The sequence below is a fragment of the Aotus nancymaae genome, unplaced genomic scaffold (assembly GCF_030222135.1).
Source record: "Aotus nancymaae isolate 86718 unplaced genomic scaffold, 86718_ANA_hifiasm-v0.15.2.pri h1tg000072l, whole genome shotgun sequence".
Classification (NCBI taxonomy): domain Eukaryota; kingdom Metazoa; phylum Chordata; class Mammalia; order Primates; family Aotidae; genus Aotus; species Aotus nancymaae.
Window position 1 is genome coordinate 979,133 of NW_026988487.1, and position 23,673 is coordinate 1,002,805.

General features: G+C 42.9%; 1 protein-coding gene across 2 annotated transcripts in view; it reads left to right on the top strand.

The window, feature by feature from the left end:
- Positions 1-16,717, top strand: part of KPNB1 (karyopherin subunit beta 1) — a 34,020-nt gene extending 17,303 nt beyond the window's left edge. For both annotated transcript variants that reach the window (XM_021670564.2, XM_064367480.1), the window contains 13 exons: positions 171-395; positions 1,606-1,797; positions 2,649-2,779; positions 4,711-4,858; positions 5,142-5,213; positions 7,246-7,390; positions 9,237-9,319; positions 9,812-9,919; positions 11,177-11,320; positions 11,446-11,551; positions 12,800-12,914; positions 13,298-13,459; positions 15,472-16,717. In XM_021670564.2, coding sequence (XP_021526239.2) covers positions 171-395; positions 1,606-1,797; positions 2,649-2,779; positions 4,711-4,858; positions 5,142-5,213; positions 7,246-7,390; positions 9,237-9,319; positions 9,812-9,919; positions 11,177-11,320; positions 11,446-11,551; positions 12,800-12,914; positions 13,298-13,459; position 15,472 — 1,632 coding nt within the window. In that variant the 3' untranslated portion in view covers positions 15,473-16,717. The remainder of the gene's footprint in view (positions 1-170; positions 396-1,605; positions 1,798-2,648; positions 2,780-4,710; positions 4,859-5,141; positions 5,214-7,245; positions 7,391-9,236; positions 9,320-9,811; positions 9,920-11,176; positions 11,321-11,445; positions 11,552-12,799; positions 12,915-13,297; positions 13,460-15,471) is intronic.
- Positions 16,718-23,673: the final 6,956 nt, after the last annotated feature.

Here is a 23,673-nt window from a genome sequence, read left to right on the forward strand (position 1 = left end):
TTAACAAAGGCTATGCTGTGATGAATGTTTGTGGAAGAGATAAAATATAAAGGTCTTATATTTTATTTTCCTGATTAAGTTCAGAAAACATTCGAGAGTAGTCAGAGGACCTTTCGAGTTTAAATGATTCTTTGGACAAAATCTTAACTAGTGCCATATTCTTTCACCAGGATGAAAATGATGATGATGATGACTGGAACCCCTGCAAAGCAGCAGGGGTGTGCCTCATGCTTTTGGCTACCTGCTGTGAAGATGACATTGTCCCACATGTCCTCCCTTTCATTAAAGAACACATCAAGAACCCAGATTGGCGGTACCGGGATGCAGCAGTGATGGCTTTTGGTTGTATCTTGGAAGGACCAGAGCCCAGTCAGCTCAAACCACTAGTTATACAGGTGAAGCTGAGGGATTTTTTGAGTGGAAAGTAGGATATTTAATATTTAAACTTGCATATCTTTATTTTTCAAAACAAAACTGTAAATTGTCATCTACAAAGGTTATTTCTAGATAGCTATTTCGTTTCAGTAAGGGTAAAATATATTTCTTAGGTTTTTAATTACGTAAGGCAGCATGATCCAGAGACTGTTGAAAAATGCCAAAAAAGAAAAGTCACCTTTAATTTCATTGCCCAGAAATACCACTCTTAACTCTGTATTTATCCTTGCAGCTTTTTCCTGTGTGCATGTGTGCGCAACAGGATCTTCCTGTGCAGATTGTTTTACAACTTGTTTCTTCACTTAATACTATGTTGTAAACATTTCCCGATAATTTTTTTTGTACCTAGCACTGATTCCCCATAATTTTTAACAATGGCATTATTAATCTGTTAGTTGGACAAAATGGCATTTATGTAATAAAAATGTCCTTATGGAAAAATTATGCTTGTTTTGCTATTATAAATCATGCCATTGCACTCCAGCCTGGGTAACGAGTAAAACTCCGTCTCAAGGAATAAAAAAAGAGTTTATTGTACTTGAGTTTAGTGCTTAAGGAATTCAGTCTTTCTGGATATAGCCAGATGCTTTCATAACAGTATCCTGGGAATTTTGAGTAATTCTTTTTTTTTTTTGAGATGGAGTCTCACTTTGTCACCCAGGCTGGAGTGCAATGATGCAGTCTTGGCTCACTGCAACCTGTGCCTCCTGGGTTCAAACAATTCTCCTGTTTCAGCCTCCTGAGTAGCTGGGACTATAGGCACCCACCACCATGCCTGTCTAATTTTTGTATTTTTAATAGAGACAGAGTTTCATCATGTTGACCAAACTGGTCTCGAACTCCTAACCTCAAGTGATCTGCTTGCTTTGGCCTCCCAAACTGCTAGGATTAAAGGCATGAGCCATCATGGCTGGCCCTCTATCTGAGTAATTCATTGCAGACTACTGAAAGCATTTATACCTAATCCTTAATATATAATTCTGAACTGGAATTTTGAAAGTTATTTCCAAATATTTTGAAAGATGTTTCACACCATCTCTTGTAAAATTACAAAAGGATCTTGGTGACTTTTTTGAGTTAACCCATCCATTAGTATTTCTTTTTCTGAGGTAGCAGTTAGCATGAATTTTAATTTTTGTTTTACTTTGCTAATAATTGTTATATTTTCAGGCTATGCCCACCCTAATAGAATTAATGAAAGACCCCAGTGTAGTTGTTCGAGATACAGCTGCATGGACCGTAGGCAGAATTTGTGAGCTGCTCCCTGAAGCTGCCATCAATGATGTCTACTTGGCTCCCCTGCTGCAGTGTCTGATCGAGGGCCTCAGTGCTGAACCCAGAGTGGCTTCAAATGTGTGCTGGGTAAGGGATTTTGTTCCTGGTGAGAAAAGGAGCTTGCCTGCACCATTGGCAAGAAAGTAGAAGGTGTGGGAGAGAAATGGATCTGCCTCACTGGAAGGCTTTTTCTGAATAGCATTTTCTTTCTAATTTATTCAGTTAAAATGTGAGGGAGATTCCAACTGCAAGAGCCAGTGGGAGCAGTTGACTCATGGTTACTGGTTCTTGAACCACTTAGAACAGCCATGGTAACCCAGTGGGGAAACTGTCTGGACTTGGCTTGCTTTCTTAAATTACTTGGGGACAAAAAGTTTTGATTAAGTTAGAGAGTTGTTGGCTACAAGAACTGTAATTGCTGAGAAGAGAGCAAGAGGGAAGGAAGGTAGGTAGCCTAAATGCTGAGTCAGTATGACCTAATGTAATTTGTTAAGGGGAGGAGGTTCAAATAAGGAAGGAATGGGGCTCAGAGTCTTTCTGTGAATGGAAACAGACTAAATGAAATGGCAGGTATTGCTGAAAGTACTCTGCTGCTTAGAGAGTTGTCCAGATTATCAGACAGGATGATGAGAGATGTCAGATTATCAGTTATCAGACAGGATTTTTGTGATTTAAAACATAAGAAATGAAATGGCAGTTGTTGCTGAAAATACTCTGTTGCTTAGAGAGTTGTCAGATTATCAGACAGGATGAACAGAAAGTACAAATCAAATAAATAGTTAATATAAAAGATACCTGTAAAATGTTGTCTTGAGATGACCTTGGCAAAAAAAATTGGAGGCTCACTGACACAGCCCGAAAATATCTTAATGAAAAATGAGATAATCCTAAGGTGTGGGGTTATTTCAGAATTAACATTAAACTTACCTGCATTTCAGGCTTTCTCAAGTCTGGCTGAAGCTGCTTATGAAGCTGCAGATGTTGCTGATGATCAGGAAGAACCAGCTACTTACTGTTTGTCTTCTTCATTTGAACTCATAGTTCAGAAGCTCCTAGAGACTACAGACAGGTAACTGATATTCCACAAAAATGAGGGACATCTTTGCATCCAAGTTCTGTTGCGTTCTGTGTGGAGGATATCTAGCTTAATCATAGAAGCATAGAGAGAAAGAACAAGACTCTACCTTGCTTAGAGGAATTAAAAGAATCCTGCCAGCCATGGTGGCTCACGCCTGTAATCCCAGCACTTTGGGAGGCCAACGCAGGTGCATCACCTGAGGTCAGGAGTTTGAGACCAGCCTGGCCAATATGGTAAAACCCCGTCTCTACTAAAAATACAAAAATTAGCTGGGCATGGTGGCGGGCGCTTGAACCCGTGAGGCAGAGGTTGCAGTGAGCCGAGATGGCGCCACTGCACTCCAACCTGTGGGACAGAATGAGACTTTGTCAATTAGCCAAGTGTGGTGCGCGTGCTTGTAATCCCAGCTACTTGGAAGGGTGAGGCAGGAGAATTGCTTGAACCTGGAAAGCGGAAGCAGAGGTTGCAGTGAGCTGAGATTGCGCCATTGCATTCCAGCCTGGGCAACAAGAGTGAAACTTCGTCTCAAAAAATAAAAGAATCCCATGATTGATTGATTGGTTTGTTTAAAGATGGAGAAAGAAATACAGATTCTGCCTACTTTAGAATTGTTCAGTTTACAGCTGAAATCTAAAAATAGTAAAATTTCTCTACTTTCTTTTTAAAGAGTAATTGATCTAGAGAGGTTACTTCATTTTGCAGTGTTGACAGTTAACAGGAGTATTTTGTTATAAGAGAAATGATAGCACTCATTATTAATTTGATTGCCACACCAAATCATTGACGTCTTTTTTGTTTGTTTGATTTTTTTTGAGACGGAGTCTCTCTCTATCGCCCAGGCTAGATTGCAGTGGTGCGCTTTCAGCTGACTGCAACCTCTGCCTCCCAGGTTCAAGTGATTCTCCTGCCTCAGTCTCCTAAGTAGCTGGGACTACAGGCACACACCACCACGCCCAGCTCATTTTTGTATTTTTAGTAGAGACGGGGTTTCACCATGTTGGCCAGAATTGTCTCCATCTCCTGACCTCGTGATCCACCCGCCTTGGCCTTCCAAAGTGCTGGGATTACAGGCATGAGCCACTACTCCCCGACAACTACCATATTTTTATATGGGATCAAGAACTTGGGGTAAATACAGTTGACTTAAAACAAGCTTTTAAAATGTTGTTTAAAGGGAATTATAAGTTGGAGACAACCTTTAATGATTCATGCTTTATGTCAGCTATACCTAAAGTCGTGAACAAAGTAAACCTTCAGGAAGGGAGCTGAGCACAAAATGTTTTCTTTTTTTTTCTTTATTTTTTGAGACAGAGTCACGCTCCCGTCACCCAGGCTGGAGTGCAGTGGTGTGATCTTGGCTCACTGCAACCTCCCAGGTTCAAGCGATTCTCATACCTCAGCCTTCCACATAGCTGGGACTATAGGTGCCCACCAGTGTGCCTGGCTAATTTTTATACTTTTAGTAGAGATGAGGTTTCACCATGTTGGCCAGGCTAGTCACAAACTCCTGACACCTCAGGCGATCTGCCCACCTCGGCCTCCTAAGTGCTGGGATTACAAGTGTGAGCCACCTGTGCCTGACCAAGAAAACTGGGGTATTTTCTTCATAGCTATTCAGACAGCCTGTTTGTTAAGATGGTTCTTTACCATTTCAAACCATTTTTCCCTCTGTGATTTTAGCTCATTTCCTAAAGGGCCATTCTAAATTTTAACTGTCTGGAGACCATAATGAGCATAACTGTTGGCTCAAAGGACTTGAAGATTTGGTTCTTGGATATGTGTTTCCAAACTCAAACCATGTCTGCAGTCATACCAGTTTCTGAGTTCTTATTTTTGGCAAGATGGTGTCTATATTCTCTATATTACTCTTTGTCCTTTCTCCTCAGTTGAGCCTTTTAAGATTTTTACTGTGTTCTTTACAGACCTGATGGACACCAGAACAACCTGAGGAGTTCTGCATATGAATCTCTGATGGAAATTGTGAAAAACAGTGCCAAGGATTGTTACCCTGCTGTCCAGAAAACGACTTTGGTCATCATGGAGCGACTGCAGCAGGTCCTTCAGATGGAGGTAAGACCTAAGAAGGCCCCTGACTCTGGGTGGGAATAGGGCAGTACTTTGGACACCTAGGTCTGTTTTCCATACTGTTCTGTCTTTTTGGTGTTTATATATTTTCTCAGAAAGATATGAAGCTTATTAAAAAAAAATTGCACCTTAATGTTAGCATTGCTTGTCATGGTTTACACATACATGTGTTATATATATTGTGGGTTTGTCGTTTACTTTCCTGTGTTAGCATTAGGGAAGATTGTTGAATGGTTATGTAGAATATGTTTTCTTCTTTTCCTTGTAGTCACATATCCAGAGCACATCCGATAGAATCCAGTTCAATGACCTTCAGTCTTTACTCTGCGCAACTCTTCAGGTATGGTATGATGGTGCCGTATCATTTCTTTTTTTTTTTTTTTTTTTTTTTTTGAGACGGAGTTTCGCTCTTGTTACCCAGGCTGGAGTGCAATGGCACAATCTCGGCTCACCGCAACCTCCGCATCCTGGGTTCAGGCAATTCTCCTGCCTCAGCCTCCTGAGTAGCTGGGATTACAGGCACGCGCCACCATGCCCAGCTAATTTTTTGTATTTTTAGTAGAGACGGGGTTTCACCATGTTAACCAGGATGGTCTCGATCTCTTGACCTCGTGATCCACCCGCCTTGGCCTCCCAAAGTGCTGGGATTACAGGCATGAGCCACCGCGCCCGGCCGCCGTATCATTTCTTAGTAATTCCAGGGAAGATAATTAATATCTCAGTATGACAAGTTCATGTATACACAGAACTCAAAAATGGTATAGATGATGCTGATAAGAAGCTGTTCTCAGAAGACTTTGGTCTGTGATTGATGGGTTGGGAGAGGAATTTCCCACTGGCCTTTCCTCACTGTCTAGAAAGATTCAAATCCTACTCTATTTACAGATGGTCTAGATATAATCTTGATAAACTCAAATCAACTTGACTTCTCCCAACTCAATGTATACTCATCAGACCTCCCTTCCTCACTCTTGTTTGTTTCAACTAATGTCACGGTGTAGAGAAGGAAACTACTTGATGTTTGATGGTTCCTCCCAGCTGTATAGCTCGTTTGTGTTGACAGCTTGAATGGTTTTGGTTTTTTGATTTTGAAAACCAAAAGAACTCTTGGTTTTTAATTAGGTTATTCAAGCCTAGCTCAGTCAGATTTGGTTCCCAGCTATAGTTCACTTGGCTAAAAATAAAGCCTTGAGTTTATACCATCATCTTTTGAAACATTTGCTGTTTGATCTAATGTCAGTGACATTAGTTGAAACAAGAGGAAGGAATGTTTGATGAATGTATATTGAATTGAGAGAAATCAAGTTGGTTTGATTTTTATCAAGATTATTTCTAGATCGTCTGTAAATGGGTAGGATATAGGAAGCATTGCTTTTTGTTTATTTTTATGAAAAAGAGTTCTAAGGTAACAGAGCTTTCTCTAAAGCTGAAGTAATTTAACTATCTAGTAAGACTAGATTATGGAGACTACCAGCATGGATTTGTCAGACAGTAAGACAAATAAAATGCAGAGGACATGACCTTCTGCACAATGGAGGATCAGCTCACGTTGGTTCTAAATTGAGAAATTCGGAAACTGGGAAATGTTAAAATGTATTGCTGGCTGGGCGCAATGGCTTACCCCTGTAATCCCAGCATTTTGGGAGGCCAAGGCGGGTAGATCACCTGAGATCAAGAGTTGGAGATCAGCCTGGCCAACATGGTGAAACCCCGTCTCTACTAAAAATACAAAAATTAGCTGGACACAGTGTGTTGTGTGCCTGTAATCCCAGCTACTTGGGAGGCTGACACACAAGAATTGCTTGAACCTGGGAGGCGGAGGTTGCAGTGAGCCAAGATAACACCACTACACTCCAGCCTGGGCGACAGAGCAAGACTCTGTCTTAAAAAAAAAAAAAAGTAGGAGGAGGGCCGGGTGCGGTGGCTCATGCCTGTAATCCCAGCACTTTCGGAGGCCGAGGCGGACAGATCAGCTGAGGTTGGGAGTTCGAGACCAGCCTGACCAACATGGAGAAACTTCGTCTCTATTAAAAATGCAAAAAATTAGCCGGGTGTGGTGGTGTGCGCCTGTAATCCCAGCTACTTGGGAGGCTGAGGCAGGAGAATCGCTTGAACCCGGGAGGCTGAGGTTGCAGTTAGTTGAGATTGCGCCATTGCACTCCAGCCTGGGCGACGAGTAAAACTCCATCTCAAAAAAAAAAAAGAGTATTGCTAATGATTGGTATTATCAGAGTTTTTGAGTATAAAAAGTACATTTGGCATTCGCAAAAGAAAAAAAATCAAAGGACTTAATTGATTTTTAAAAAGAAGGTATACTGTTCTGATTGGGAGATTTGGAATCAACAGATCTTGAACTCTTATTCATTTCACAGAATGTTCTTCGCAAAGTACAACATCAAGATGCATTGCAGATCTCTGATGTGGTCATGGCCTCCCTGTTACGGATGTTCCAAAGCACAGCTGGGTCTGGGGGAGTACAAGAGGATGCCCTGATGGCAGTTAGCACACTGGTGGAAGGTGGGTGAAAAGTACTGTCTGGTCAGGGAATGTCTTTAAAATGCAGGCATTTCAATGGCCTTAAATAATTGTCACCCAGGCTGGAGTGCAGTAGCATGATCTTGGCACACTGCAGCCTCCACATCCTGGGCTCAAGTGATTCTTCCACCTGAGCCCCACCACCACCCCCCACCCCCGACACACCAGTAGCTGAGACTACAGATGCACACCACCATGCCTGGCTAATTTTTATATTTTTGGTAGAGACGTGGTTTTGCCATGTTGCCCACACTGGTCTCAAACTCCTGAGTCAAGTGATGCTCCTGCCTCAGCCTCCAAAGTGCTAGAATTATAGATGTGAGCCACCATGCCAGGACGTTTAAGAATTTTTAACTACAGAAAGCATAGTCCTTTTACTGGGGCATGAATCACTTCAAAGTTAGATTGAACTTAAGTGTAAATTTGTATAACTGCCTTGTCAGTCTCTTTAAATGTGGAGTCAGTTTGCAGCTAAGATTGGCTGAGTGGTTTTTGTTTGTTTGTTTCAAACGGAGTCTTGCTGTTGCCCTGGCTGGGGTACAGTAGCATGAGCTCACCACAACCTTCACCTCCCAGGATCGAGCGATTCTCCTGCCTCTGCCTCCTGAGTAGCTGGGATTATAGGCATGAGCCACTGTGCCCAGCCAAAAGTTTCTATTTTCTTTCCTGGTACTTGCCATCACCTGGTTTGGGTTGTAATGCTTTGGGCTCAGATTGACACATCATGGTGCCTGGTATGGGATGAAATAAAACATTGAGCACATTCTAGGAACTGATTTTCTGACTTTTTTTTTTTTTTTTTTTTTTGAGACGGAGTTTCGCTCTTGTTACCCAGGCTGGAGTGCAATGGCACAATCTCGGCTCACCACAACCTCTGCCTCCTGGGTTCAGGCAATTCTCCTGCCTCAGCCTCCTGAGTAGCTGGGATTACAGGCACGCGCCACCATGCCCAGCTAATTTTTTGTATTTTTAGTAGAGACGGGGTTTCACCATGTTGACCAGGATGGTCTTGATCTCTTGACCTCGTGATCCACCCGCCTCAGCCTCCCAAAGTGCTGGGATTACAGGCGTGAGCCACCGCGCCCGGCCCTGATTTTCTGATTTTTACATGTGTGACTGCAACATTGCTGTAGGGAAGCTGTATCTGACTTAAGACTCTTTGAAGGGCCATTACAAAGCACTTAAAGAATCTGGAATGCCTCTTCAGCGGTGGCTTATAAGTACATTACTAAGGCCATTTACCTAAGGACCACTCTCCTGAGGACCACACCTATTTTTGGCATAAACAGTCTATGTCCAACTGGTCTGTCAACATTTGACCACCCTTCTGAAAGGGCAAGAAAGTTAATTTTGGCTCCTGGAGTGGCTGATTTGGATCTGAAGCCCAGTGCTGCTTTTCCTTACCGTGGCTTGTTGAGCCCTTGATGGGATTGCCAAAGGACCCTGCTTTGAAGCTGGCCTGCAGAAAGGACACGCTATTATCAGATGAGGGGCTGGACAAGAGGAAGTATTGCTGGTTCAGCCCATTTAAAATTAACCTCAATATTCCTTGAGGTCCATACCATTTTATTGTATTAGCCAGAGTAAAGCCCTATTCTGTGGAGAGTTAGCATTGTCTCTGTGACATAAGAATTAGGGCCTTTCCAGCAGTAGTAAATGTGGCTTATGTAAGCCTTCAATGTCTTCATGATAGAATCGGTAACTGACTCACATTCCACCTGACCTGTTGAGTGGAGTGAGTATATTTTGGGAGAGGTAGGATGGGTTATTTTGGCCTACTCTGTTACTCTGTGGTGCTGTCATTGACTAATAGCTTGTTTCATTACAGTGTTGGGAGGTGAATTCCTCAAGTACATGGAGGCTTTTAAACCCTTCCTGGGCATTGGATTAAAAAATTATGCTGAGTACCAGGTAGGATATGCTTTTCAAAATAATATATTCTCGTTTATACCTGATAGTCACTGTAGTGCAGATAAAACCAGGTTCTTAGTTTTTCCTTATACATTGTCCTAAAAGGCAAGCTGCTTTATTCATTGCCTGAGCATTTGAACCGGAAGTAGTCCATGAAAAACAAGTTATTAGATGCACCAGATAAAGGCTCACAAGATGACTGTTTATTTGCCTAGACAGTACTGATGCAGGAGAAGCTATAAAATTGAGTTATCAGCACCCTGGAGAGCAAGGCTTTTTTTTTTTTTTTTTTTAACCTTTGTCAGTAATATCTCTCAGATAGTCTTTGTTCACTTCCTGCTGTATTGGTTGTTAAAAAATTAGGCAGAGGGAAGATGTTTTCTCCTTTGACTTTAGGTTCAAGTGACAAAGGCCCAGTAGCTAGGTAAAAGTAATATTTTACCCCAGCAGGCAGCCTTTCTGTTAGAAGATTATATCCTTGATTCTTGGCAGGTTTGTTTGGCAGCTGTGGGCTTAGTGGGAGACTTATGCCGTGCCCTGCAATCCAACATCATACCTTTCTGTGACGAGGTGATGCAGCTGCTTCTGGAAAATTTAGGGGTGAGTATCTACACACAATCTAATTAACGAGTCTTTGAAGAAATCAGCAGTTGGAAAGATAGTTAAATGTCAACATCAGGCCAGCTGTGACGGCTCATACCTGTAATCCTAGCACTTTGGGAGTCTGAGGCGGGTGGATCACAAAGTCAGGAATTCAAGACCAGCCTGGCCAACATGGTGAAACCCTATCTCTACTACAAAAACTAACTGGGTGTGGTGGCAGGCGCCTGTAATCCTAGCTACTTGGGAGGCTTTGGCAGAAGAATCACTTGTACCTGGGAGGCAGAGGTTGCAGTGAGTCAAGATCGCGCCATTGCACTCCAGCCTGGAAAAGAGTGAAACTGTTCCCCCACACCCCAACAAAAGAACATCAACATCAGTGACAGGGAGCTGTAAGTTTCTAGAACATTGGCTGTGGACTTATAAAGAGAGGAGTTATTCATTTCACAGATTATATTAAAGAAAGATTGTAAAGTTGAGACGGAGTCTAGCTCTGTCACCAGGCTGGAGTTCAGTGGCACAATCTCAGCTAAACTGCACCCTCTGCCTCCCGGGTTCAGGCGATTCTCCTGCCTCAGCCTCTCAAGTATCTGGGATTACAGGCGCACACCATCATGCCCGGTTAATTTTTGTAATTTTAGTAGAGGCAGGGTTTCATCATGTTGGCCAGGGTGGTCTCAATCTCCTGACTTCATGATCTGCCCACCTCAGCATCCCAAAGTGCCGGGATTACAGGCGTGAGCCACTGCACCTGGCCACAAAAGATTGTAAAGTTAATTAAAGGAACATGTGCTCTACTAGAGATTTTTAAAATGGTAAAATGCAAAGGAAAAGTAAATACAGATGTTCCTTGACTTATGATGGAGGTAGGTCCCAATAAACACATTGTAAAGTGGAAAAATCATCAAACCATCATGAGCAGGGGACCATTTGTATATTATACCTCTCTCCAGAGATAGCCATCAATTATTATGTGTCTTTAAGCTTTATACCCAGCTTTGCTACTTTGCTTCTGTGTTCTCAGACAAGTCACTTGATTGACTCTTAAGTCAGTCTCTTCATGTGTAAAGCGAGAATAACAGTACCTGGGCTAGCTTCTTAGAATTAATGTGAGGTGCAAATGGGAAAGGTTTTGTAAGCTATAAAGGACCATCCAAATATTTAAAATCAATAGTTGCTTATTAGAAATGAGTTTCTTGAACCTTTGGACCAAACAAGTTTTGATTTTTATTCACTTTTCCTTTTGTTCCTTGTCAGAATGAGAACGTCCACAGGTCTGTGAAGCCGCAGATTCTGTCAGTGTTTGGTGATATTGCCCTTGCTATTGGTGGAGAGTTTAAAAAATACTTAGAGGTTGTATTGAATACTCTTCAGCAGGCTTCCCAAGCCCAGGTGGACAAGGTAAGCTTGAAGCTATCTTGGCTATTCTTTAAGTCCAACTCTAATTGGAGGGACTATTGACAAACATGCAGCTAAAGGTGATCAGCACAATGTAGGTTCTGTTCTTTGTTCTTTGTGTCTTACAGTCAGACTATGACATGGTGGATTATCTGAATGAGCTAAGGGAAAGCTGCTTGGAAGCCTATACCGGAATTGTCCAGGGATTGAAGGGGGATCAAGAAAACGTACACCGTTGAGTATACAACCCTTCGTCCACTGGCCAGTGTGCACTTAGCCAGATGGGCTATGTCTGTCATTCTGTAGCTCGCTTGTGAACTAACACCTGTTGCTTAAAGGCAGGGAGAAGGGGGAGCAGTGCCCTAATGAAGTGAGTGGCTTGGGGAAGACTATAGACTATTATTTTTGCTCTGCTTCTTTTTTTTTTTTTTTTTTTGAGATGGAGTCTTACTCTCGCCCAGGCTAGAGTACAGTGGTGTGATCTTGGCTCACTGCAACCTCCACCTCCCAGGTTCAAGTGATTCTCTTGTATCAGTCTCCAGAGTAGCTGCAATTACAGGCATCTGCCACTACGCCCAGCTAATTTTTGTGTTTTTAGTAGAGGCGAGGTTTTTGCCTTGTTGCCCAGGCTGGTCTTGAACTCCTGACCTCAAGTGATCTGCCCATCTCGGCCTCCCAAAGTGCTGGGATTACAGGCTTGAGCCACTGTGCCCAGCCTTGTTGTTTTTATTTTTTGGAGACAGTCTCACTCTGTCACCCAAGCTGGAGTACAAGTGGCTCATTGTAATCTTCACCTCCCCAGTTCAAGAGATTCTCATGCCTCAGCTTCCCAAGTAGCTTGTGACTACAGGCATGCACCACCACATCTGGCGGTTTTTTTTTTTTTCCCTGTATTTTAGTAGAGATGGGATTTCACCATGTTGTCCAGGCTGCTCTCGAACTCCTGAGCTTAGGCAGTTGGCCTCCCAAAATGATGGGATTACAGGCGTGAGCCACTGTGCCCGGCCCTCTGCTTTTTTTTCTCATATATCTTGAATGTTGCAAGGGATGAGATTCAGCAAGAGTGTTGGGGGCGGGAACCAACATAAATGCTTCCAGTATCAACTATGAGTGGAAGGTCCCCTACCCGCTTCCCACCCCTGCAAGCTAAATTGGAGTATTGGGGAATCAGAATTCCCATTACTTTTTCTGGTTGCTGATTGGGGAAATTTTTTTATGTAACCTTTGGTATCATTAGCTCAGGAAAAAGTTAAATTTGTTTCTTCTATATTTGCCTGTAGGAAGAGGAATATTTGTCTCTTCTGTTGACTTGAGGGAATGACACATTAATCAGAGGAAGAATGATTTGATATAACTATGCTGTGCATCTAGTTATCCAGCTTGGACCTTGTTGATAGGGGTATAATCATTGAAAATTTTGAAAAAGGATGTAGTCCTGCCATATGAGGGACAGCTGCATCAGACCTTCTCTCTCTTTTATAGCGGATGTGATGCTGGTACAACCCAGAGTAGAATTTATTCTGTCTTTCATTGACCATATTGCTGGAGATGAGGATCATACAGATGGAGTAGTAGCTTGTGCTGCTGGACTAATAGGGTAAGTTATATCCTGCTTCTAAGAGCTGAATAGAACTACTCACAGAAAATGAGAAAACATGTAGTAAGTAATTTTGAGAGTAGTGTGGATAGCAACAATTCACTTATTTGGCACAGAGATTTCTTCTTTGTAGAACCCTTTATGTCCTGTTTTGAGTGTTCATGTGATATTTATTCCAGACCCTCAAGGTCTCTATTGTACTCCATTAAACTCTGATGTTGGTCAACAAATTGCCTCTGTTTAGTGACCTCTACTGAGGGTTTTATTTATCTCTGAAATTTGCTAAGAAACCCATAGCCAGCTTAGCACTGGTTTGGAAGGCTCAAAACATGATACTGGTATGGGTCCAAGAGCTCATTCTCAGCTGTGTTTATTTTGCACAGGGACTTATGTACAGCATTTGGGAAGGATGTACTGAAATTAGTAGAAGCTAGGCCAATGATTCATGAATTGTTAACTGAAGGGCGGAGATCGAAGACTAACAAAGCAAAAACCCTTGCTACATGGGCAACAAAAGAACTGAGGAAACTGAAGAACCAAGCTTGGTAAGATCTTGCTTCTACTGTCCTCTTCTACTTCCTTGAGGAGGGGAGTTCTGTTTTCTTTAGGCCAATCTGACAAGCACTGCCTTCTGGCATTTTTTTTGTTTGTACTCTTTTCCATTTAGGTGCTTCTGGGTCAGGCAACCTCAGTTTTTCTTTGAGCCAAATGTTTGACTCCTCATAGTGATGGAGAATAGAACTTTTATAACTGGAATTCACTGAAATTCCCAGAGTATTTTGGGTCCTAATAAAATCATCAATAACGTTATTTCCCCCAATTCTCTTTTCTGTTTTTTATTCCTTTCCTCATGCCCTCTTTACAGCAGTGCTTTTAGACATTGCCTAGCTCTACAGAAAATTTCCAAAGTCAAAGTTGTCTGGCTTCTACTTTTGTGTGTGTGTGTGTGTGTGTGTGTGTGTGTGTGTGTGTGTGTGTTTGAGATGGAGTCTCACCGTCACCCAGGCTGGAGTGCAGTGGCACAATTTTGACTCACTGCAACCTCCACCTCCCAGGTTTGAGCAACTCTCTTGTCTCAGCCTCCTGAATAGCTAGGATTACAGGTGCATGCCATGCCACCATACCCGACTAACTTTCTTTTTTTCTTTCTTTTTTTTTTTGAGACAATCTCGCTCTATCGCCCAGGCTGGAGTGCAGTGGCACCATCTTAGTTCACTATAACCTCTGCCCTCCTGGGTTCAAGTGATTCACCTGCCTTAGTCTCCCAAGTAGCTGGGACTACAGGCACAAGCCACTACACCTGACTAATTTTTTTTTTTTTTTTTTTGTGACGGACTCTTGCTTTGTCACCCAGGCTGGAGTGCAGTGGTGCGATCTTGGCTCACTGCAGCCTCAGCCTCCCAAGTATCTGGGATTACATGTGCCCGCCACTGTACTTGGCTAATTTTTTTTTTTTTGTATTTTTAGTAGAGACAGGGTTTCACCATCTTGGCCACGCTGGTTTTGACCTCTTGACCTCATGATCCACCTGCCTCGGACTCCCAAAGTGCTGGGATTACAGGTGTGAGCCACTGTGCCCTGCCGAATTTTTATATTTTTAGTAGAGATGGGGTTTCACCATGTTGGCAAGGCTGGTCTTGAACTCCTAACCTCAGGTGATCCGCCCACCTCAGACTCCCAAAGTGCTGGGATTTATAGGCTTTTTTTTTTTTTTTTTTTTTTTTTGTATTTTTAGTAGAGATGGGATTTCAGCATGTTGGCCAGGCTGGTTCTGATCTCAGGTGATCCGCTCATCTTGGCCTCCCAAAGTGCAGGGATTACAGGCGTGTGCCACCACGCCAGGCCTTGGCTCATACTTTGAAATGCAATTTGGAGACAGGGTCTCCTCTGTCACCCAGGCTGGAGTGCAGTGGTACAATCATACCTCACAGAAGCCTCCAGCTCATAGGCTTGAGTGGTCCTCCTGCCCCCGCCTCCCAAATTGTTGTGACTACAGGCAAGCGCCTCCATGCCTGGCTAATTTTTTCTGTTTTTAGAGACGAGGTCTTTTTTTTTTTTTTGAGACAGTCTTGCTTTGTTGTCCGGGCTGGCGTGCAGTGGTGTGATCTCAGCTCACTGCGACCTCTACTTCCCGGGTTCAAGTGATTCTCTTGCCTCAACTTCCCGAGTAGCTGAGATTACAGGCATGCACCACTACGCCTGGCTAATTTTTTGTATTTTTAGTAGAGATGGGGTTTCACTGTGTTAGGAAGGTCTTGATCTCCTGACCTCGTGATCTGCCCACCTCTGCCTCCCAAAGTGCTGCGATTACAGGCGTGAGCCACTGCACCCAGACGGAAATATAGTTTTAATTTCTTTCCCTCTTAATTAGTTATCTTACCATGCAGATCTCAGTAAAATTGGCTCTTGAGTTTCCCTCCCACCCTCAGATGTAGGTGCTAATAAGAGCGGGTCAGTGGCACAAAGGAAGAGAAGAGTGTCAATTCTTGAAAAGTTGACAAATTCCATTCAGTTTATGTGATCTCAGAGATTGACTTTTTTTCCCATCTGTTTTCAGATCTGTCACCATTGGGATGATAACCTGAGGACCCCCACTGGAAATCTCCAATCTTTTGAAAAACCTGGAAGTGAGGAGTGTGCACGGATGCTGAATGTTTGGGAATGAGAGGATGAGTGAGTGAGGCTTGAAAACACACCACATTGAAAATCCTGCCACAGCAGCAGCCGCAGCCGCCAACAGCAGCGCTGTTAGTGAGCTAAGTAAGCACTGACTTCGTAGAAAACCGTAACATCGGCCATCTTGGAAAAGAGAAAACAATGGAGTTACTTATTAAAAAAAAAAGAAAGGAAAAAAAGCTATCTCTTCCCAGGAGAGGCTAGAAGTAGCTTTTCTGTCTTTTGGCCGGTGCCGAGTGGAATGACTGGTTTGGGAGAGGAGGAGGGACTGGGTTCAGCTGTGGTGCTTTGTTGTAAAAGGCAGCCTGGCCTTTGCTACTGAGGAGAAAGATGGAGCCTGGGTCTCAAGCCCACCTTCGCTGTACCTTTGTCACATGGTACTGTATGCTTGCCGGCTAGAAGGAGGGTGAGGGATTTTTTACAGTCTGAGAATGAGTGTGTGTGAGTGAGGCGGTATCCACATTCTCAACTTCAAGTCATTGCAGTTTCTTTTTCCCAGAAAAGGGGTTAGATGTTGCATTTCATAAAAACTAACCGAAGTTCTGTCTACTGATGCAGCACAAGAGATGTAAAAAAAAAAAAAAACAAAAAAAAAAGGAAAAAAAAAACAAACAAAAAGAGGAAAGACGCTCTTTAGGTTTTGTGTTTTTTTTTTTTTTTTTTTTTTAATTATTATTATTACTCTAGGGAAAACACTGACGAATGGTCAGAGCTCCTATCCTGATCTTTTCATCAAGGCGCCTTTCCTAATATGGTTCAACTGTGAATGTAGAAGTGGGGGGGAGGGGGGAGAAAAAGAAAACTCTGGCGTTAGAGGATATAGAAAAATAAAAGTACAATTGTTACAAATAAAGAACGCAGACTTCAGAAACAAAATAAGTCACAACCCAAACAAACCAAAATTTAAATGATCAGAATTGGCAGCACAAAGAAAACGCCCTCTCCTGACTTCTTTGTGGCAGTCTGAACGCCCCCAGAAAATTGTGCCAAAGAGTTTAGAAATACAAAGACACAATAAAAGTAAACACACATACACACAAAACAGCAAACTTCAGGTAACTATTTTGGATTGCAAACAGGATAAATTTAATGTTCAACAATCTGATAAAATAACCATTTGGAAACTGCTTGGCCTTCTGTTCTTTTATTTGATTGACTACAATGCGGTATTGGTCTCTTGCTGCACTTCAGAATCAACCAACAAAAAAAAAATATGTGTGTGTGAATACACACACTAACTAGAACTCTTGTGATGAAAATGGCACTTGAAAAAGGTTATATTTTTCCACTGAAGTTGAAGGTTAATAAAATGGTGTCAAACGTTCCCCTGGTCACACACTTTAATATTTTTTTAGAAGTGTGATGTGGTATGATTACCATAAATCAGACTTTAATTATTTTCCCTTGTACAAGGGAACAGGGCACCCTGAATTTTAGACTCTCAGCAATAAGAAGGGATGTTGGTGAGCTTTGATCCTCTTGGTTTTGCAGTTAGGAGTTTTTGCTGGCATTTTGAATATGCTGCTTTCAGAAAAACCAAGGAAGTTTTAAAATTGCTTCCTGGTCCTTAGGGGACTAAAAAACAAGACCCTCATTCCCACTTTCATTTCCACTCTAGCAAAAAGTATGGGCTTGTGTTTTTCTCCAACTTGTTTATATCTTCCCTTCCATGTCCAAGCCTTCCATTTGTAAGTGGGATTGGCTCAGTTTTGCCCATCCATATGGCAGCATCTCTAATAGCTCTTGTACAGGGTATCAGATATTGTGCCTTTTGGTGCCAGGTTCAGAGTCAAGTGCCGATCTATGAACCAGTGTACAAAAAAAAAAAAAAAATCCAGGTATTTGAAGGAGAGACGCTCCATTGTGAATAAAGAGCTCATACCAGCTCCTAAGCCCTATTAAGAGGCATGGTCCTCTAATGCCTTGTTTCCATTTCAGTTGTTTAAGAGAGAATGATGTACTAACTATTCCTGATTATTAGATAGGGTTGGGTCAGGGCTTAGGGAGGGGGCAGAAATATTGGGGATAGAAAAACAATCTGATCATTCCTCAGTGCTACCCATTTCTGTCCTGTGTGGGCTGCTTAGCTAGACAGCAGGAGAATAAAGTACACCGAGAACCATAATGAAAAAAACCTTCCGTGTGTTTTGTCATGTTTTGTTCCAGGGAAGCAGTTGATGAGTGCTGTTACTAATGCTTTCTCCCAGATCCATTCAATGGTGGAGAGGAGGAAATGGGCTGGTTGGATGTGGTCTTGGTGCCTTGCAGTTATTCTGCACTGGTTATGCATTTAATCCTCCTCTTTTCTAGTTTTTACTAGTGGATTTTCCATAGTCTGGGTATTTGTCCTTAAATCAATTGTACCACCTAAGATAACTGGATGCAAAATGCATTCTGTCCACTCACTGTCTGGGCTTTCCCCACCCTAGTCTTGGCACATTCCTTCAAGAATGTAGTTACCGTCTGCTTGGGAAGATGTCAGTGCAAATGTGAAGAAAATGGGCATCGGACTAGGCTTTGGTTTGCCACAAGTGGCAGCTGCCTATATCAGTTACATTTATTTAATTTTGCTTTTCATTTTTCCCAGTTCTCAGCCCCCCTCTGTTGAAATGTTGGAATTTTTGCTGTCAGAGGCAACTGTAATATTGCCTTAGGGACTTGTGGAGAAAGGGAGGGGAATTGCTCAGCATAGTGTTTTAACTTTCAGAACCAAGCAATCTCTTTACTCTTACTATTTAAGAAGTGTGTTAGTCCAACTTTAAGAGAAATCCAAACTCCATCCGCTTTTGGTAGCATCTTGGTTTTTGAAACAATTTCAGTCTGTAATTGGCATTCAGAATGCCCTTGGCATGCCAGTCTGTGTGATGGCATTTAAGACCTGTAAAACACTTGAGCCCAACTCGATTAACCAAAACCGATAACCACCACCTTTATCTTCTAAATAAAGTCCACTTTATTTTTATTTTCAACATCTTGCTGCTGCATTTTTTTTTGTCCGAAATGGTGTCACCTCCATCGAGGTGAAATGGTTTGAAAGAAGTTGGAATGTGTGGTGAGAGGGGTGTGTGTGGGGGGTGTGTGTATGTGTATGTGTTGGGGGAAAGGAAGGACACATTTTGAAATAGACTCTACATAGTATAATGTGATACAGATGAAACTGTCCTACAAATGAGATAGGGAAAAAGTATACATGGAGGAGTTTTCGTGTTCGGAGAGTTTGAAGCAGTAGCAGAGATTGTCCTCTGCTTTATTTCTCAAGCTAATGTGTCATCTAATGGATCGTCCAAAAGTTGGCTATTCACTTAGTTTTCATGTATTTCATTTCTACTTGTATCCCCCCTCCCCCGCACCCCCTGCCCTGCCACAGAAACTTGGAACGACCACTAGTTTGGGATTTAGGAGATGGCCCTTTCCTTAACCCTGCTGCTTATTAGCATAGTGGCGCCTGCAGGCCAGTTCATGGAAATACACCCTTTCTTAGTTTATGCTGAGCAATCAAAATGAGGGCTGTAGACTCCATGTGGCCTTTCCCCTTTTCTGATTGTACATCCTGTTAGAAACTTTTGATCATGCATACCCCATGTGTTTATAAATTATTTACTCGGACTATTATAACCACATACTGTGTAATCATAAGACAAAAAAGAAAGTAGAAAGCAGATGATAAATAGAAGTTCTAGTATTTCTAAATCCACTTTGGAGGTTACTGAGTTACAGAGAGTAACTTGTGATTCTTACAAGACTGCATTAAGTCCTGAAGAGCAATGATTCACTGAGAACATTTCTCCACTGAAGGTGAGGTTTGAGAAAAGCAGTTCATCAAATGGCAGAGAAGGAGCAACTGCTCCCACAAGAAACCCCATTACCATATACCTGCTCCCAAAACAAACACTCAGAAATATACAGTGCAAGCCTGCAGTTCTACCTAGCCTCCACGGTCCCAGGTTGACCCACCTGAAGTGAAAAATGGTAAACACTGAGATTTTATGTTTCAATTTGTACAACAACCTTAACAGTCAGTATTCCTGTTTTACTGATAAGGAAGGAAGGGCAGAAGGATTGACTCATCAGACCAAGGTCACTTAGAGCCAGAATTCAGAGCCAGATCTGTCAAACCAAGACCACATTTGCCCTGGACAGATGCTGTGAACCTCTTAGTGATACAAAACAAAGGTCCATATTGCACATATTTAGGATACCTCATCCATTTCCTTCCCAGCACTATCTAAAAGTATATTTTAAATTTGTTGATTTGTTGCCAGTTTCCCCCAGTAAGTTCCCTAATGCAGTGACCTTGGCTGCCTTATTTAGTATGCTCAGCTGAGAGAGCGCCTGACATGTAGTAGACTTTCAATAAATATTTGTTGAACTAATGACATGTCAGTACAGTTCACAGAGTTCCTGTGATGGCATCACTTAGCTGTTGAAGGGCAGAGCATCCAGAAACGTAGGAATGTCAAGAGCTGCAGAAGATGGGTTTCTAGCTCTTCCCTTGTCTGCTCGATGACTTCAGGCCAGCCTCTCAACCTTGGATTCTAACTGATGGAATGGGAACAGGATTAGTGAATAGTCATTATTTACATGATCTTTTTATGTACTTACACTAGCCCTGTAATAAGTGTCTTTGGTAGAGTAATAAACTTAATTTCTATCAACACTACAAGTAAGGCACCATTTTAGTCCCATTTTACAGGAGGAAATGGAAACAGGCTAAGAACCTTGCCCAAAGTCATGCAGGCAATGCTAACCTTTCAGACTTACACCTCAAGGCTACATTGTGTACCAGTGTTGTAAGTGAGCTTAGAGATAGCAGAGAGAACCCTGGATGAAGGGTTTTTGGAATTCATTAGCAAAGCCATTCTGTCTTAATTCTACAGTAAGTCCCATTATTAACCTTTGGTAACTGCCAGACTTAATTCAGTGTGTGTGTGTGTGTGTGTGTGTGTGTGTGTGTGTGTGTGATCAGCTTCTCTCCTAATTGGAATTTGAAAATGTGTGTGATCAGCTTCCCTCCTAATTGGAGTTTGAACCAAACCATCTCCCTGCACTTCTGCTCAGTTTTCCCTCTAAGCTGGAAGCTTTTGGGAACCAGGGCTGGGAGACAGGCAGTTGTTGGTGCTTGGTGGCCAAAAAGGCCACTAGGCTGCTGAGTAAGCTCCACATGTGAATTATCCCAACTCCGTCAGCTGATCCCATGCACAGCACAGGCAGGAGGCCTTCAAAGCCTAAGCTGTTCCCTCTCCCAGGTGCTCCTTGGCCACAGGTTACCAAGCTGAGCTGTTCTCAGTGTGAAACGTACCTTTTTGTCTAAAAGGAAAGTACATCTCAGCTTTGGCAATCAGCATTAGCTCTGGATGCAGAGGGGAAGCCCGTCACCATTTCCGAAGGAAAGAATTCACAAATGACTCTGTGTGAATAAGCTCTTCATAGCAATGAGCAATGCCTGCTATTTTCTGGGCATTGCCCTTCAAAATATTTGAGTCTTTTGAGTATGACCTTGGGCAAATTCTCTTCTGATTCTCTATTTCCTCTGTAAAACAGGAATCCTGGCCGGGTGCTGTGGCTCACACCTGTAATCCTAGCACTTTGGGAGGCTGAGGTGGGTGGATCACCTGAGGTCAGGAGTTCAGGACGAGCCTGGCCATTATGGTGAAACCCCATCTTTAAAAAAAAAAAAAAACAACAGGAATCCCGATGAAAGATAATGCATATTTCCTCCTGTAAAACAGGGATCCTGATGAAAGATAATGCATGGATTAATTAACCAATCAACTAATGGCCAGGCACAGTGTATGCCTGTAATCTCAGCACTTTGGGAGGCCAAGGTGGGAGGATCACTTGAGCCTAGGAGGTGAAGACCAGACTAGGCAACGTAGCGAGGCCTTGTCTCTACAAATAATAAAAAACATTAGGCTGGGCGCGGTGGCTCACACCTGTAATCCCAGCACTTTGGGAGGCTATGGCAGGCAGAGCACCTGAGGTCAGGAATTTGAGGCCAGCCTGGCCAACATAGTGAAGCTGCATCGCTACTAAAAATATAAAAATTAGCCAGGGGAGGCTGAGGTAGAACAATCACTTGAACCTGGGAGGTGGAGGTTGCAGTGAGCTGAGATCACACCACTGCACTACAGCCTGGGTGATAGAGCAAGACTCTGTCTCAAAAAAACAAACACAAAAAAAATAGCCAGGCGTGGTGAGAGGATGAGGCAGGAGAATCACCTGGGCCCAGGTGATCAAGTATGTAATGAGCTGTGACTGCACTACTGCACTTACCAAACAACCGTTTATGTGTCAGACAGTGTCTAAGACATTGGGGATATAGCAGTGAACTAAGCAAACAAAGTTTTCCCATAGAGTTCACATTCTAATGGATAACACTTAGTCAATATTCAATAATTCAATATAATTTTTAAAAAAGTCTGTTTAGGAGACAGAAATGAACATGGTTGTGGAGCAAAATGAAGCACATATGGCGTTATTAAAAAAAAACATTCTATTCCCTCCCAAACCCTGCTAATTCAGTTAGAGGCTCTGCATTACCGCCACAGGAATTTGGGGACTTGGTAAAGGAATGTCTTTCTACCACTGCCCTAACCTCCAATCTGATGGAAGCCCTGCAGCTGCAGTGGGAGTCCTGGGATGCTTACACAGTGAATGGCTCATTTTCTAGGGTCTGGAACTGGCGAGTGAAGATGGCACCGAGATCTTGCATTATCACATGGGGCTAATCAATTTTCCTGCCCGCCAGTTTCCATTTGTGTCATCTGGGTTTAATTTCGATTCAGCCTCTTTACTGGCTGCTAGTGTCACCTCCTCCTACTCTTTTCAGGTAAGAAAAAGAAAAGACAAAAGTCTTTCTCCAGAGTAAGAGTCATGGGAATGGGAGAGTCTCTCCCTGGTGGTTTCCAAGGAAGAAACACTGGCAGGGCCAGCTCTAGGGGCTGGCATTTGCACTGTCTCTCCTACCATAATAATTGGAGGCAGATCCTCTGTCACCACACGAAATGTTTTATAACTCATGCGTGACCACGGTCCACCACTTTCCCCACTCTTCCTGCCTTGGCTCCCGCCTCACTTCCCCTTTTACCATACCTCCTATTATTGTCTCCACCACAGTGAGCCCTGCTAATAGCAGGGGCTCTTAGAAAAGATGCAGACCAATGTTCAGCTTTCTCAGATGAGCAAACAGGCCTAGAGAAGTGAAGTAGCTAGTCCTAAGTCACACTGCCTCATTTATTTATTAATTCAACAAAGAACATACTTTCTTACTCTTTTAAGATTTAGCTTAGCCAGGCACGGTGGCTCATGCCTGTAATCCCAGCATTTTGGGAGGCCAAGGCAGGTGGATGGCTTGACCCCAGGAGTTTGAGAACAGCCTGAGCAACATGATGAAACACCGTCTCTAAAAAAACACAAAAATTAGCTGGGTGTGGTGGTGCGCACCTGTAGTCCCAGCTGAGGTGCAAGCCACCACGCCTGGAGGCTGAGGTGGGAGGATCACCTGAGCCCAGGAGAGCAAGGCTGCAGTGAACCAAATCACACCACTGCACTCCAGCCTGGGTGCCAGAGCGAGACCCTGGCTTAAAAAAAAAAAAATAAGTCATAAAAGCTCATCAAAGAGACCTTCTCTGAATACTGTGAAGCAGATCCCACCTTCCCATTCTTCTCTACTGCTGCCCCTTGGTGCTTCTTCTTATTCTTTACCACAATTTCTTTTTTCTTTTTTTTTTTTGAAATGGAGTTTCACTCTTGTCGCCCAGGCTGAAGTGCAATGGTGTGATCTCGGCTCACTGCAACCTCCACCTCCTGGGTTCAAGTGATTCTCCTGCCTGAGCCTCCCAAGTAGCCGGGATTACAGGGACCCACAACCACACACCAACTAATTTTTGTTCTTTTAGTAGAGACGGGGTTTCACCACATTGGTCAGGCTGGTCTGGAACTCCTGACCTCAGGTGATCCACCTGTATCAGCACCCCCAAAGTGTTGGGATTATAGGCATGAGCCACCGCGCCCAGCCCTTTATCACAATTTCCAGTGGTTTTACTTATTCATCTTTTTATTTTTCTGACTTCTCTACCATACT